The 17,076-nt window shown below is 44.3% G+C and overlaps 1 protein-coding gene across 2 annotated transcripts in view; it reads right to left on the minus strand.

The window, feature by feature from the left end:
- The window catches only part of LOC310859034 (uncharacterized protein), a 48,583-nt gene that overhangs the window by 11,068 nt on the left and 20,439 nt on the right, over positions 1 to 17,076 (minus strand). For both annotated transcript variants that reach the window (XM_083765388.1, XM_083765387.1), the window contains exons 4-9: positions 16,674 to 16,728; positions 15,600 to 15,681; positions 11,088 to 11,203; positions 10,177 to 10,345; positions 3,011 to 3,153; positions 243 to 323 (exon numbers count right to left, since the gene is read on the minus strand). In XM_083765388.1, coding sequence (XP_083621514.1) covers positions 243 to 323; positions 3,011 to 3,153; positions 10,177 to 10,345; positions 11,088 to 11,203; positions 15,600 to 15,681; positions 16,674 to 16,728 — 646 coding nt within the window. The remainder of the gene's footprint in view (positions 1 to 242; positions 324 to 3,010; positions 3,154 to 10,176; positions 10,346 to 11,087; positions 11,204 to 15,599; positions 15,682 to 16,673; positions 16,729 to 17,076) is intronic.

Below are 17,076 nucleotides of genomic sequence, written 5' to 3' on the forward strand. Positions count from 1 at the left end.
GCAAACCCCGCCTTCGGGTATGGGCACTGATGACGCGGAGGAGGAAACACGCCGCCAGCACCCACAGCGCCCCGAGCGGGAATCGAACCCAGGACCTTCTAGCTGTGAGGCGACAGCACTACCAACTGTGCCACCGTGCCCCTCCTCTCCATCATTTCTCTGTGCCGTATCAATCATTTAGCTTTCCTCAATCCCATACCGCTCCGGGTCCTAAATACCCCACCCGCCCCACCCCCCCTTACCGCTCCGGGCCCAGGAGTGTTGTAGTCGGGTGGAGGCACACCAGGGCCATGAGGATCAGGGTGCACCATCTGGGGACTGCCCTGTAGAGAGAGAGAGACGGAGGGAACAGGATGATTTGATGTCATGTAGGTGAATCTTGACCTCTCTATTTTACTAGACATTTGCCAAAAACTGCTGATCTACAAGCTCACAGCACATCGTGACGCAACGTGTTGTGAGCTTGTATATCGTCTCTTTTTGTCGATTGCACAGAGACCGTGACACTGCGCCTGCGCTCCTGTTGTGAATAGATTTCTACGCATCGCATAAACAAAACAGCAGAAGTGTGTGTGTGTGTGTGTGTGTGTGTGTGTGTGTGTGTGTGTGTGCGTGCGTGAGACAAGCATGAACGCTGACAGTGTCACGGGATCGCGCCCCGCCTGTCGGGCGTTCCTCTCAATCTGACAGGCGTAGCTCCTGTCACATTTTCTCAGTGTCCTTTGAAAGGGATGACGTAATACAACTGTGCCAGAGAATAGTGGTGGTAACATTATCCGATCATATCGGATAAGAGCGTCGATCTGCTAAATGACTACATTGTAAAGTTGTATCAATGTAGCTATTATATAAGCTATACTGTATATAATAGTAGCTATAATCAGAGGAAAAACAAACATAGCTTGCATACCTTGGTTTTCTTTACACAAATGATATGTTTTCACTATATTGACCGACATATTTTAAGTAACTGTATCTAACTAGTTAGTTACCAGCTGACCAATATCGACTGAGAATGACATCACTCCCTCTTCAGCTGCACCCATCTTGGAAAAGGACTGAAATGGGGAGCGCTTTCAGACTGAATAATGGAGTAAAACTAAATGTGAATTCAGGCCGAGTGTCAGGGTATATTTTAGGGACTGTTGTTGGTCACTTTTCCTGAAAGGTTGGTTTCGTGTCTTTCTGTGCAAAGCTTCAGAGTAAAGTTATAGCCCGTCTGTTTCCTGTAGGACAGACAGACACAGCAGGCGATAACGATACCCTCTCCATTTGGGCGGGGTAATATAGTGGAGCAAATCCTTGCTGTATTCAGTGTATTGCATTTGAAAGATTACATCTTCAGATGATGTGACTCAGCACTTGACTGGCTAAAAGCCCGATTTATATTTCGTTGTACGATGACACAGAAAATAGCCAACAAGATTTGTTTTGAGCTTTTCTGCTTTTATTGATAGTATCAAGTGAAGATAGACAGGAAAGAGCGATAGAGAGAAGGGGAGAGACACGCAGCATGAACGGGACTCGAATACACGATGCGCTGTCAGGCCAAAGCCTATAGGCATGCACCTGGACCACTAGGCCAGCCCCGTGATTTACCATTCTGTAAATTGTGTGGATGGGATTATCGGGACGTTGTAAAATTACGTGACGACGGAGTAAACAGTCACGTCAAATGTGGCCTTTTGGTCAGATTTAAATAACCTCTTAAATGTAGACCTATTAATTAACCCACAATATAGGCTACTGTGTATACCAAAATGTTTACTTGCATAATGGGGAGACTTTAGTGTCGTCGTAATTATCCATTTACCTTGCAAACGTCAACTCTGTAATTTAATTAGTTTATGAGCCACTGTTATCCAACTCTTTAGACTGCTTCAGACAGAACACCCAGGTCATTCCAAGGTCGGTCATTCCTATTGTTTCAAGCTATGAGCTGCCTGTGACACTCAATCGACAGGTTTTGTTAGCGAGGTTAGCGAGGTGCAAAAACTGCGAATGGCTGTGCAGGCTTGAGTGCATCTTCAAAACTACAGTACGTGGGTGGAGCCACTGGACAGAACTATACCGTCAGCTCAACCCTGTTCAGGACCCATTTTGTAGATGGATCGGCTATTTTAGTTCTTAGTTTGGGGTCCCGGGGGTTAACATCGAATTATTATTTTGGGTACTGGAGATAAAAGGTTTGGGAAGCCCTGGTGTAGCACAGCAGGTGAGTGCACTCCGTTAGTACCTGTATGATGGTGGTGTGTGTACACTGTTAATACCTGTATGATGGTGGTGTGTGTACACTGTTAATACCTGTACGATGGTGGTGTGTGTACACTGTTAATACCTGTACGATGGTGGTGTGTGTACACTGTTAGTACCTGTACGATGGTGGTGTGTGTACACTGTTAGTACCTGTACGATGGTGGTGTGTGTACACTGTTAGTACCTGTACGATGGTGGTGTGTGTACACTGTTAATACCTGTACGATGGTGGTGTGTGTACACTGTTAGTACCTGTACGATGGTGGTGTGTGTACACTGTTAGTACCTGTACGATGGTGGTGTGTGTACACTGTTAGTACCTGTACGATGGTGGTGTGTGTACACTGTTAGTACCTGTACGATGGTGGTGTGTGTACACTGTTAGTACCTGTACGATGGTGGTGTGCGTGGTGGTGGATGTGTTCTGTTAGTACCTGTACGATGGTGGTGTGTGTGGTGGTGGATGTGTTCTGTTAGTACCTGTACGATGGTGGTGGATGTGTTCTGTTAGTACCTGTACGATGGTGGTGGATGTGTTCTGTTAGTACCTGTACGATGGTGGTGGATGTGTTCTGTTAGTACCTGTACGATGGTGGTGGATGTGTTCTGTTAGTACCTGTACGATGGTGGTGTGCGTGGTGGTGGATGTGTTCTGTTAGTACCTGTACGATGGTGGTGTGCGTGGTGGTGGATGTGTTCTGTTAGTACCTGTACGATGGTGGTGTGCGTGGTGGTGGATGTGTTCTGTTAGTACCTGTACGATGGTGGTGTGCGTGGTGGTGGATGCGGACTTCTGCTTGAAGATCTTCTTCCGACAGCAGCAGCATACTCCAGCGGGGATCCCCAGGAGCAAGAGGAGCGCCATGAGAGGGTTCCCCCCGAACCCCTCGTGATGGTCTGGGGAAGGAACACACAATGAGAGGGTCATTACCTCCTGGTCTATCCCCTCATGATGGTCTGGGGGGGATGGAACCCCTCTTTAGAGGGTTATTACCCCCTGGCCTGTCCCCTCATGATGGTCTGGGCCTGTAGGGGTGGGCAACGTTGACGATGGAGAGGAGCCCCTATATTTCCACACTCACTCCAGAGAGGCCACATTGCATATTACCGTCGTAGCAAAGATAGACGATCTACAAGCTCAAAATTTATTTTTCAATTGGAATCCTGAAAAGTATACCATTTTAATTTATTTTCAAATGCCTTTAATTATAGTTATGTTAACATTATAAACTAAATACAAATACAAATGGATATTAAAAAAAAGACAATGTTTTAATACTACTCATTAAGCTAGTAATTTAGACTAAGTAATTAATAGCGGGTCATGTTTGCAAATCAATTATCAGTTTTTTTATATTATTAACCTGAGGGCCACATTAAGTGAAGGTGTGGGCCGCATGTGGCCCGCGGGGCCACCAGTTGACCATGTATGGTCTGGGGAACAAACATGTATACAGTACTGTAAGAAGCCAGTGGTTCTCAAAAAAGTGGGGTTCCGGGTACCCCCTGCAGCCTCTGTGGGGGTTCCAGGGGGTCCCCAGGGTTCGGGGTACCCCCTGCAGCCTCTGTGGGGGTTCCAGGGGGTCCCCAGGGTTCGGGGTACCCCCTGCAGCCTCTGTGGGGGTTCCAGGGGGTCCCCAGCAAGATGTGTTAATGTAGCATCACAATCCTTTCAACCACTTTATCTATTTGTACGTTGGCTATTCAGAAATAGCAGATCTACAAGCTCACAGCCTTGCACATCTGCTAGTTTTGAAATGTTTTGACAAATACATACAAATACATAACCTTTTCAGATGGGGGACCGCGGCCAAACATATCAATGTGGGGGTCCTTGATACGAAAACGTTTGAGAACTACAGATGCACCGTACCAGAAAGATCCTGTGGATGGGTATGATAGAACATTGATGATGATAGAACATTAATATGAAACATAAATTATGGATTTTATTTATTAAAAAACCTTGAAAGATCGGCTTAAAACCGCGAGCCAACCGATCCGAGACCACTTAACAGTCAGATGAGTGGGCCGTGAATGCTCTCAAGATCTTCATGCGGGCAGTGATCCAGAAAGGGTTGGAAGTACCAGTGGTGTAGCCTTTGATCTACAGATCAATTCTCATGAGTGGCCCGTATGTTGCCAAGAAAACATGGCGTCTCATTTGATCCCAGCTTAAACTCGTAAAGCCACATAAACAAACATAATCAAACATGTTCAGACATGTTTTTTTTTATCATCCGAGTAACATGATTAACATCCATGATCAGATGAATCATTCACATTTTAAATGACACCCAAATAATCCCATTATGCTATTTATTCTTGCTTGCCTAAAAGAAAACACTCAATAGGTTACAAACTGGGCAGAACGCTGCTGCTAGATTTTGAACTAGAAGGAGGAGAAAACATAAATGACTCCTAATACTCCTCTGATTGCTTGCCTATCTGTTTAGGAAGGAACATCCTTCCTATCATGGGCTGGCCCCATAATTACATTCTTACGTCATTAACTCAGTCAGCAGCCTGAGATCGTCAACTCTTGAACATCACTGTCTTTTTGTATCACTTCTTAATCCCTCTATACTTACTGTAAGTAAAAGATACCTGAGTTGGCAGTGGACTTTGTGTGCTTTTTTCCCCTCTAAACCAAATCTCTTTGCTGAGTAATCTACAAGCTCACCTCACAACCTGTCACCATGCGATATGTTGTGATAATAATATATATTTGCCTCCTGTTAGCTCATTCTTTCTTTGTATACATGAGTATTATGAGGCGTGTTCGCTCAGTGTTGTGGGAAGGGGCTTACGGAAAGATGTTTTGGGTGTTATCCGTCGCCATATTGCATTCCAACAACTTTCTTCTAATCCTATAGTCGAACTGGAACTGGAAGCTCTTTGTGTGGCATCTTTACACGTGTCTATATGTGTGTGTGTTAAAGCCCACATGTCACTGTCACTTACTGACAATTATTGTCGGTATGCAGTCCTCTGGGGACAGGCGGCAATAGCCACACACGACACTGGCCAGGGAGGGGATTATTTCCCCTCTGCAGATTCCTGCATGGCCACGCAAGGCCAAGGCGGCAAGGGGTGGGAGGATGAGAGGGAGAGAGAGAGAGAGAGAGAGAGAGAGAGAGAGAGAGAAAAAGAGAGAGAGCACAAAAGAGGTGAGAGAAGGGGAGAGTGGAACCAAATGGACCCTTATCTTGCAAATCTGGAATTTCACAAATAGCACCAAATGGACCGTTACGTTACGAGTCCATTTGGTATCATTTTCTGCACTCCCAGATTTAATTTAACACAAAATATGGTGTGAGAGGAGCTCGGGCACGTAGCCAGGGGAGAGAAACAGAGAGTGGGGTGCAGGAAAGCTAAAAATAGGCCAGTTTGTTGGCTTTAGCTCTGTAGCTTTATTGTTAAAAATAGAGTTAGGTCTGGGGCAGACTTTCAAGTCAAATGTCCACCAGTGCCGGCAGTGTCATTCTCTAAATAAAGCTAATTCAATACTCACATGTGACACCTAAATTCAATTTGACATCAAGTTTGTTTTTGATAGGGAGGTCTCACAGAATGACACCAACACCCAAGCTGATCTGTGTGTCTGGGCCCGATCGTTTTGGCCAGAATTTTAGGGCCATGGCTAACATTTCCAAGAAGGAAAAGGATATGCACATCCCAGTTTCAGAATACAGTGCTGGACCCAAAAAATGACTGAATGAAGAAAAAAGTGGAATGTCCGCACACGATATAGTTCTGCTCCCCGTCTTTTTTATTTCAACCTAAATACAACAACGTTAGAAAGCCCGGAGGGGTAAAACGCTTCGGTCTTTGACCGAAATAAAGTTCGTATTGCAGTGCAATACGGTTGTTAGCTTGTTAGCTGTGCAGACGGTGTGCGGGTCTTTGTGCACTTTATGTGCATTATTCTGAATACATTGAGCCCTGCCTACGCACACCCGCCTCAGAGCAAACAGGTATGCATATAAGACTTTGTTGCCTGTAATACACATTGTGCCTTTATCGTGTGTTTATGGCGTGGGTTCACGACTGTCTGAAAGAACGGATAGATAACGTTGGCAAATTAAAATGCTTAGTCTGTCGAGTGACAGACGACAGGTAACAAGCCAGAATTTACTGTCTCGCATTGTGGATTTGTACTGCAATTCACCCACATGTTATTTAATTCCTCAGGGTCTTCAAAGATTGAGCCTGGATGTGTGATGAAAAACTGTTCTACAGTAACCTGCTTTGCACAATTTATAATTTTACTTGACTATGTGCAATACTGCTTTTAGTTTCGTTTGTATTTATAATGTCTTATTGCTAATAAAAACATAATTTACACATTGCTTTCAAATGTAGGGTACCTAATGTCATAACCCGGTCAATGAAGCAATCAATGAATGAAAAACACTTTTAATTGCGTAACCGTGTGCGTAAATACATGCATGTACAACAGGTGCTGGTGATGAGAGCAAAACAAATGCAAACATATCATTATAGATGTATACACACGTCTCCAATAGACTTTTTGCAGTCATATGTTTATTATCAGGTTGATTTTAGAAAATACGCCGTCTCTATAAAGTACACAGAACATATGCCATGCATAAATGTAAAAATGCTATAAAATGTAGATTGAATGATTAACTTGCTTTTAATTGCATGTAAATTCCATTTGACTATCAGCCCACTTAAGGGAGGGTCATTAGTATTCGGTCTGTGCGGTGTCAGGGAACAGCCACTGAGCAATATTGGACAGTAGGAAGAACATCCCGATATTCCATTCCGACGCTGGTCGTTCGTCCGGATCTGTTAAGAAGAGATTGGTGAAAGGGGACGGGATACAGTGTTAATTTTTTAATATTTGCTACACTAAGTTAACGTCAAAGAACATGTTTGCAACGAACAGGAGCGTTAGCATCTGTTACAGTACGTTTTAACAGCGGGCGACAGCCAGACGGATTCTCCGGAAGTGCATTATTTGTCTATGGGACCCGGCAACTACGGGCGATAGTAGGTGACGCCGCCCGAAATTCAAGCAACGCTCGCCGTTGGTCTCTAAGGTCTCCCGCTGTTAAAATGTACTGATACAAATGGAGAAAAAAAACACTTTGGCAGGATAAAAGCTTCATGTGCCCAATAAGACGAGCACAATTGACCTATAGCTAAGCCCCTCCCCAAACTGCTATGGTCCAATCACAGCTAAGCATAACATGGGTTAGACAAACCTCTCCACCAATAGTTTTCCTATTATGAGAAAACATTGTTTTATAAAAGAAATGTCACGCACATATTTTTCCAGTGCATATGGCAGGCCTTGTAGACGGATTTGGAAGAGGTTTTGAAGGTCTGGTTCCAAAACCATGAACCAGTATTTAATGTGTAAAATCCATCATATTTACATTGGAATGAATGAGCCTGGCTGGAAAGTGTCCAAGTGGGAGTGTCTAAGTGGGAGAGGGCGGGGCTTTGCTAAAGGTGAATTTACAATACACTTGGTTTACATAGAGAGCGCTACGTTTTACATGAAGAAACACTATGAAAGAGAGACTTACTTGTCTAAATACACATTCCCAATTCAGCGTCGCTCCTCGTCTGCAGACTGTCCTTCAACCAGTGGTGCCATGCTTGTTGCACCAAAAAACCTGACGTGCATGCGCAGGTACGGCACGGTACGGTGAACGCGCGCATGCACGTTAGAACGCGTCAGAACGCGTGTCCCTAGATTCAAGAGAAGACGCACCAAGCATAGCCTACGCAACTCCAGTGGTTACTTGCATAACATGTTTACTGCCGGTGAGTGAGCCCCACTAAAAGTACCCAAATCAAATGGCTAATTCACAGGGTGTCAAGTACCAAAATCAAATGGCTACTTTGCATAACAACAGGTTTAACATTCTCATAAAGGTAGCTCAGGGCTCAGTGGCTGGATGGTAACCGCAAGGTTGCCATGCAGTTCGAACCCTGTGGGCTCCCCCAGAGTTAGTGTCAAAGTGTCCTTGAGCAAGACACTGAACCCCTAATTGCTCCTGATGTGCTGGTTGGTGCCTTGCATGGTTTCCGCCGCCATCGCTGTATGAATGGGTGAATGTAATGCACAATCTATGCAAATCGCCTTGGGTAAAGGCGCTATATACTGTAAATGCACCAATTACTGTATAAAAGCACCACAGCAGTATGGTTCCAGGAGTAGACCACTGCCTCTGTGGCGTTCGGTTTGCACGCAACAAGAATGCCTCCTCCTCCTCTATCAAAGAAGAGATTTGTCCAAAGCAAAGCAGTAAAGAAGTACCACTCATGAGAATCAGAAGTCTGATTATTTTAAGTGTACTTTTGTGTCTAATACTCTCATACACTACTAGGCATGTAGTATCAGCTTGTCTGTGCACATGCGCACACGTTAAGCTGTACCACTGGGAGAAAAACAAATCACCATTAGCCTACAGCACTGCCTTCAACACACGCCATCGGGGAAACGCAAGCCCCAGATTTACCGATAGAGGGGGAAAAATGCAAAAATAATTTGCCTTTAAAGTCTTATGTTTTACTATAACAGTAACACACAAGCATGTGTTTCTGTTTAAGTGATTGTGCGCGGTATGTGTGTGTGTGAGTCTCTGTCTCCAATGGACTGTGTTGTGTGTACATGGCCTTTTGCACAGTTGGCTTGAATGGGCGTGTGTCATTTTTTCCATAGTCTAACAGCTTAGCTGTGTGACCATGATGTCATCACTGGTTAACTTACAGGACAGGCATAACCAGCACAAGCACGTAGTCCGACGAGCTGTGACTGTCAACTCCACACTGCAACAATGTGTCAACTCCACACTGCAACAATGTGTCAACTCCACACTGCAACAATGTGACTGTCAACTCCACACTGCAACAATGTGACTGTCAACTCCACACTGCAACAATGTGACTGTCAACTCCACAATGCGCGCGTGCGTATGCGTTTACTGCGCGCGTACAGTGCGTTTGGATAGGACCAATATATGTCACCACCAGCTACACCAGACGCACAAATACCACGGGCCATCCTACGCGTGCTCTAAAAATAGGATCGGTTCTAAATTTTTTACGTGCGTATGCCCCCATACGCGCGTATCTATATATCCTCCCGGAAGGTCCCGCACAAATCTGCCACGTGCCACAGATCTGGTGTAGCCGGGGCATTTTGCACGCATACTTTGTGCGCGCAGTGCACTTACGTCAAACGCACACATGCCCGGTGTAGCTTGGCCGTCACTCAAATGAACACTTGCCCGGTCAGACAACCTGAAAGTAAACACCACCCTTAGTGTCAACGCCTGAGTATATATATATATATATGTGACCCACCGGTCAGGTCCATCCTGAGTATATATATATATATATGACCCACCGGTCAGGTCCATCCTGAGTATATATATATATATGTGACCCACCGGTCAGGTCCATCCTGAGTATATATATATATATGTGACCCACCGGTCAGGTCCATCCTGAGTATATATATATATATGTGACCCACCGGTCAGGTCCATCCTGAGTATATATATATATATATGACCCACCGGTCAGGTCCATCCTGAGTATATATATATATATATGACCCACCGGTCAGGTCCATCCTGAGTATATATATATATATGACCCACCGGTCAGGTCCATCCTGAGTATATATATATATATGTGACCCACCGGTCAGGTCCATCCTGAGTATATATATATATGTGACCCACCGGTCAGGTCCATCCTGAGTATATATATATATATATGACCCACCGGTCAGGTCCATCCTGAGTATATATATATATATATATATATGTGTGTGACCCACCGGTCAGGTCCATCCTGAGTATATATATATATATATATATGTGACCCACCGGTCAGGTCCATCCTGAGTATATATATATATATGTGACCCACCGGTCAGGTCCATTCTGGTGACGGAGACGAGGCGGGCCTTCCTGTCGCGGAGGTAGTAGCGTCCCTCGTCGGTGGTGTTGACGTGTCGGATCTCCACGTAGGACGAGTGGGTCCTGACGCGGTCAAAGTAGTCGGCAAGGTCCTGAGACACCGTCGCACCATCTCTCACCTGGAGGAGGGGAAGAAGAGAGTGCAGGAGGGGGTTTTGCCAAAGCACCAGCGCTCAACCCAGCAGTCTGTCGTCACCCAGGCGGATGTGTGCACGCGACTTCTCGCCGTCATATCAGGGCGTCTTACTGGTAGTCTTTCCATGCATTACATGAAAACTCCTCAGACAGTCGTTAAAGTTGATTGAGGTGGATACTGTTTCTCCCTCTAACATTTCCTCGTATTTCTAGTTTATTGATATAATATCATCCAGTGCATAGCCTCCTGCAGGCCTTGTTGACCAGATTTAGAAGACATTTTGAAGCTCTTGCAATTGAAATGATCGATTATTTATTGGAGAAATACCGTTATTTTTTTCCTTCTTGTTTTTTTTTATAATTGTTTTTAATCCTGAAGCCCTTGATACATAGTATGGAAGACAGACAATCATAGAAAAAACAAACAATGATTGTGTTTATAGCATTAATAATACATTATTATTCATTAATATTCATTAACGAATTAAGACCTAAGGCCGATTTTACAAATGCCTTTTAAAATCAGTACTTCTCACACTTTCAAAAAATGTCAAGGTGCTCAAAAATAGCAGATATACAAGCTCGCAGCATGGCAATAAGTGACACGCTGTGAGCTGGTAGATCCGCTATTTTTTCCTACTAGGGGAATGCTGCAGTATTGTATACATCTCTCAGAATGCCCCCTCATCAATACATTTACCCATAACAACCATCAATCCATCCTACCAGTGTATAATTTCCTCCCTCCGAAGTGAAGTCAAGGTTGGCCTCCTCTAGACGCAAGCCCTCCAGGTCAACTTTGAGCGATTCTCCTGCTATACACTTGGAATACACGCTCCTGGCTGGGGGAGAGAAAGAGACCGGCTGATTCATCAATGGCACTTGTTATTCAGCAGCAAAGCAACATGGCATACATACATACATACATACAGTACCACTGAAGATCTTCATACGGTTGCCATGTTGGTCTTACTGTACGTTAGAGCTGTGATGTGAGACTAGATCTGTGGGGTTTTTTTTACGGTTTTAATTTGAATGACTCCTTATAACTGTGAGAGAGTACAAATGGAGCCTGTACACTCTCACAGTTACAGAATACAGACCTGAACTAAACTAGATATTGTCTTGGATTTTTTATATTGTGATGTTCTACTCCAAAACGGATTAACCACACGTATATACTTTGTTGACCGGAGTCCACCAGGGGGTCTATACTTGGTTCCCTACTTTTTGCCCGCTTACACCAAATCTCTTTCCCCGAAAATAAGCGGTCTTGAAGAGATAGATAGAGATAGATCTTTATTTGTCATTGCAACGTGTACAACGAAATTAAAAGTGCCAACCAATCAGTGCATCATATCACAAAACAACATACTGTACAAGATACAACAAAAACACACATGACTTCTTGTTATTGCACAACCCCAGCAGCCCTAAATGCACAGGCATGTCATTTTCAGCTGTTATCGCACAACAAACCCTTATTGTACTTAAGATAATAAATAGTAATAGAAGGTAATAGATAATAGATAAAAGAAACTAAAAGTGTCGCAGCAACAGATCATTTTATAGCAGCATTGAGTGCAACTACCGCTGTGGGATAGAAGCTGTTACTGAATCTGTTGGTCTTGGACCTGATCACTCTGTACCGTCTGCCTGATGGCAACAGTTCAAACAGTGAGTGAGCGGGGTGGGAAGTGTCTTTTATAATGTTCAGAGTTTTTTTATGACAGCGGTCTCTGTGTAGTTCTTCCAGTGTGGGGAGAGGGCAGCCAACGATCTTCTGTGCCGTATTTATGACCCCCTGGAGCTTTTTCCTCTGTGCCACTGTACAGCTGGTGTACCACACACATATGCAGTACGTTAGTATGCTCTCTATGGAGCACCGATAGAAGGACACCAGCAGTCTCTGTGTGATGTTGTTCCCCCTGAGCACCCTCAGGAAGTACAGTCTCTGCTGGGCTTTCTTCAGCAGCTCAGAGGTGTTCGTGCTCCAGGTCAAGCCCTCCTCCATGTGGACTCCCAGAAACCGGCAAGAGGACACCCTCTCCACACAGTCCCCATTAATGAACAGGGGTGGAATGTCCGCTTTCTTCCTCCTGTAGTCTATGACCAGCTCCTGGGTCTTGGATGTGTTCAAGAGCAGGTTGTTCTCTCTGCACCAGTCCGTCAGCTGCGCCACCTCATCCCTGTAGGCTGACTCATCTCCCTTGGAGATGAGCCCTACTACTGTGGTGTCATCCGCGAACTTCACCATGGTGTTGCTGCGGTGGGCGGGGGTGCATTGGTGTGTGTAGAGGGTGTAGAGCAGCGGACTCAGCACACAGCCCTGTGGGGAGCCGGTACTGAGGCTGAGGGACGTAGACATGTGCTGTCCCACTCTCACCCTCTGACTGCGACCAGACAGGAAGCTTTTAATCCACATGCAGGTGTTATGTGGAAAACCCAGTTCCCCCAGAACATCCACCAGTCTGTGGGGGAGGATGGTGTTGAAAGCAGAGCTAAAGTCCACAAAGAGCATCCGCGCGTAGCTCCCCTGCTGCTCCAGGTGGGACAGTGCAGCATGGAGGGCTGTGGCCACGGCGTCCTCTGTGGATCTATTAGCCCTGTAAGCGAACTGGTGGGGGTCAAAGCCACGGGGAAGGAGTGAAGTGATGTGACCCCGGACCAGCTTCTCAAAGCACTTCATCACCACTGGTGTGAGTGCGACTGGCCGGTAGTCATTTAGACTGGAGATGTTGCGCTTCTTGGGCAGGGGGACTATGGTGGAGGATTTCAGACAGAGTGGGACAGTGGACTGGGCGAGGGACTGGTTGAAGATCTTGGTGAAGACCCCAGCCAGCTGGTCCGCGCAGTCCTTCAGTACACGTCCAGTGACGCCGTCAGGACCCGCAGCCTTCCTCGGGTTGATGGCCCGCAGCGTGCGCCTCACCTCATGCTCCTCCACTGTGAAGGTGAAGCTGCTGTGGACCGTGGGGTGTGACGTTGCTGCCTCCGGTGGCTCTGCCTCGAAGCGGGCAAAGAAGGTGTTTAGCTCCTCTGCCAACGAGACGTCACCCTCGACAGCTCCGACGGTAGTCCTGTAGTTGGTAAGCTGCTGGACTCCCTGCCACACCTGCCTGCTGTTGTTGCTGTCCAGATGGTCCTCGATCTTCCTCCTGTAGTCAGCCTTGGCCTCTCTGATGCCTCTCCTCAGGTTCGTTCGGGCTGCGCTGTAGTTAGCCCTACCCTCAGACCCGAAGGCGGTGTTCCTCTCCTTCAGCAGCCGCTGGACCTCCCGGGTCATCCAGGGCTTCTGGTTGGGGTAGACCCGGATGCGTTTGTCCACTGTGACATTGTCTGTGCAATTTTTTATATAGCACAGAACACTGTCTGTGAACACATTCAGGTCCTGGTGTTCAAAAACATCCCAATTGGTCCTGTCGAAGCAGTCCTGCAGCTGCTCAGAGGCATCCTCAGGCCAAGTTTTGACAGTTTTTGTAATGGTGGGGGCAGTTTTCCTTAGGGGGGCATATGCAGGAATTAAAAGCAGGGACATATGGTCAGACTTGCCCAGGTGCGGTAGTTGAAGCTCACAAAGCAGCGCAACAGCATGCGGTGAGCTTGCAGATAAGCTACCGACTCGCGGACGAGCGCCTGAGATTTTGGCCATGTGAGAGCAATCAACTACAGGTGTTTACCTACAAATACGTTCCTGATATGCTAAGCTGAACCGAGTCCTGTGTAAATGCCTGCAGCCAAATTCGTTAACTCATTTATCCTTTTCACGCCTGTTTTCTAATGGCGCTCGGCGCAGAGATCGCCTTTTTTAATATCAGTTAATTACGATGATCAACTGTGTCCTGTATGCGCTCATAGCACTCTGGTAGCGGTCCGTTGAAAAGAAAAAAGCGGAAACGGAAAATCCGCTGGTCTTATGCCGTCTATGGGAAAACGCAGATGTTAGAATGCTAATAATCTCCGGTTCTTCTTTTTAGACCAATAACAAGCTCGATTTCCGTCTCATTTCTCTAAACGAGATGATCCCAGCTTACAAAAAGTATGTTTTGGGTGGATTAAATGAAATGACATTCACGGGAGATGATGTCACATACCGTAGCAGATTCTTACATCCTGATTCCTGACACGTGAGGCTCTCATAAAGCACTCCATGTGTATGGATTCATGCCCTGCTTATATGAGTCCTGGAATAGTATTATTGAGGACATATATATATATATATATATATATATATTGTATATAGATTTTTTTTTTTGAATTTTTTTAACATTATGTTTATTGATATTTCTTTACAACATAGTATTTGCAAAGTAAGTATTCACATATATTCTCCCCCCCCCCCCCCCCACACGGCAGAACAAACATCAGGATATGTCCATAAATACAAAGCAAAAAAACAAAAACAAAAACACATTACATAAAGTTAAACAAAGAAATGCACAATGTCCCCATCACAGTTCCCTACCCCGAACCCCACAGCTGACTACTCCAATTAACCACTATACATTCCAAAGCCTCTTCAATGTCACCTCGCTTAATGAAGTCCAAGAACCTCTCCCATATCTTACAGCTGGTTTCTTATTACATACGTTAAGTTTCTCATGTGCAAAACTGGTCGTTAAATTCCTCAACCAAAAGCCGATCGTAGGAGCATTGACATTTTTCCAACATAGCGCAATTGAGCGTCTGGCCTGTAGTATTATTGAGGATATAGTTAATCCTAGGAAGAGCTGTCTCCGGTCCTCATTCACGCTGCATAAACACTGGAGACTAGAGTCAGCCTCTATTTGTGATTATTAGCTTGTTTAGTTATTTTATGTTTTATGTTTTATGTTCTGTCTAATAATATATGTACTCTATGGAATTGGAAACCTGAGTGTTTGGAATACAGGTTGAATTGAGTATAGAGGGTATGCGCATGCATAAAGTGAATGGAAAATCGAGTGGCAAAGTGACAGGCAACGTGAGTTTAACATTGTTTAATGTCGTTTAATGCAATTAGATTAGACTTTTCTGTTTGGATGCATGGGCTGTCAAGGCCAGAAAGTAGTTTTTAGCCACTCAGTAGAAATTCCTGCATAACTTCCTGGTTTGATGATGATGTCACGCGCATACCCTCTATTGAATGTAATTATCGTACCAATGTCAATGTAGGGTATTATAAAAAAACACATTTACCACTCAACAATCCTGCTATTTTACATGTTATGATTGAGACAATAGACTGAAAACACTGACCTACAATTGCCACTTTGACATTGGAGATTTCTTTATTCCAGAAGTCTTTTCGTGTGTATGTTCCCTCGTCCTCAAATGTCACCTGACACACAGAAAGCAGCACACGTCAACGTCAACACATGTACAGTACACCAGTACAGTACATACAATGAATACATGTCATGCCAACCAATGCTAAAAACTAGACTAAGGGACTAACAAAGGGACTAGTGGACAAGAGATCCAGTATAAGTCGTTTTACAGCTTGTAGATCTGCTATTTTCAGTGTAAAATCAGCCATTACACGCCATCAAGTACAGCCAAAATACATTTTAGTCAACTAAATCAACTGTAGATTTAGTAGACTAAAATCGCATGACATTTAGTCGACTAAAACTAGACTAACACTAAAACATTCCAGGTGACTAAAATGTGACTAAAACTAAATGAAAACTATTCAAGAGACTACGACTATAACTACGACTATAACTTAACTTAAATTTCAATCAAAAGTGTCACTAGGCCTGGGCAATTAACAGAACATATATTGAAACCGACATTTAGAACCAATAACCCATTTAATCTTGCTCGTGTAGGTTAATCGAATAATCGAGAAGCAGGTTTTTATTTTATTTCAGAATAATCAAACGAAAATATATATAATAATTGTTTTTTTATAATCGACTAAGCCAATTAGTCCGATTAACCACGTAAGCCCTGTATTATACGTTGTTGGTGCTGAGCAAAAAAAACAAAAGTAGCAGATCCATAAGCTCACAACACGTTGCATCGCAACACGTTGTGATCTTGTAGATCTGCTATCTTCACATCTATCACATTGATTGACTTTTTATTCAATTTGTAGGATGGGTACAGTTCAAAGTTCAAACTAAAGTCTCAAAGGTCAATACAAAATCTAGGTTGCTACGAGGATAAACCAGAAAAAAAACACAATAATCGTTCATCAAATCGTAATCGAGGCAAAGATCTTAAATAATCATGATATTGATTGAGGTCATAATATTGCCCAGGCCTGATTTCTACTAGCGGTAAATGCTCTGAAGGCATGGATGGACTGGATGGATTCATGGTCACCTTGTCCAGGTACCAGCGTCTGTCGCTGCCATCTCCAGTAACTCTGCCTCTTCCTCTGAAGACACCAAGACATGAAGTACTTTAGCATACAGTACATACAGTACAACATGATCTGATCTGTATGTCGTTACATACAGAACAACAACAAATATACATACAAAGCAAATAGAATACAAGTAGCTTCACACAAACAATCACATGTTTTAAATGTGTTCCAACCATTCTTTATGATGGTCAGTTGGGTAGCAAAAAAATTAAATAAAATAAACTGTGAGGACGCCAGTATAATAACGTGTGAGCTTGTAGATCTGCTATTTTGAGCAAGTGTTATCAGCCATTATGACGGCATCAAGGCCGACTGTAGATTTAGTCGACTAAAATCTTTCTTTCTTTTAATTCTCAT

The sequence above is a fragment of the Protomyctophum parallelum genome, assembly GCF_964188405.1.
Source record: "Protomyctophum parallelum genome assembly, chromosome: 5".
Lineage (NCBI taxonomy): Eukaryota > Metazoa > Chordata > Actinopteri > Myctophiformes > Myctophidae > Protomyctophum > Protomyctophum parallelum.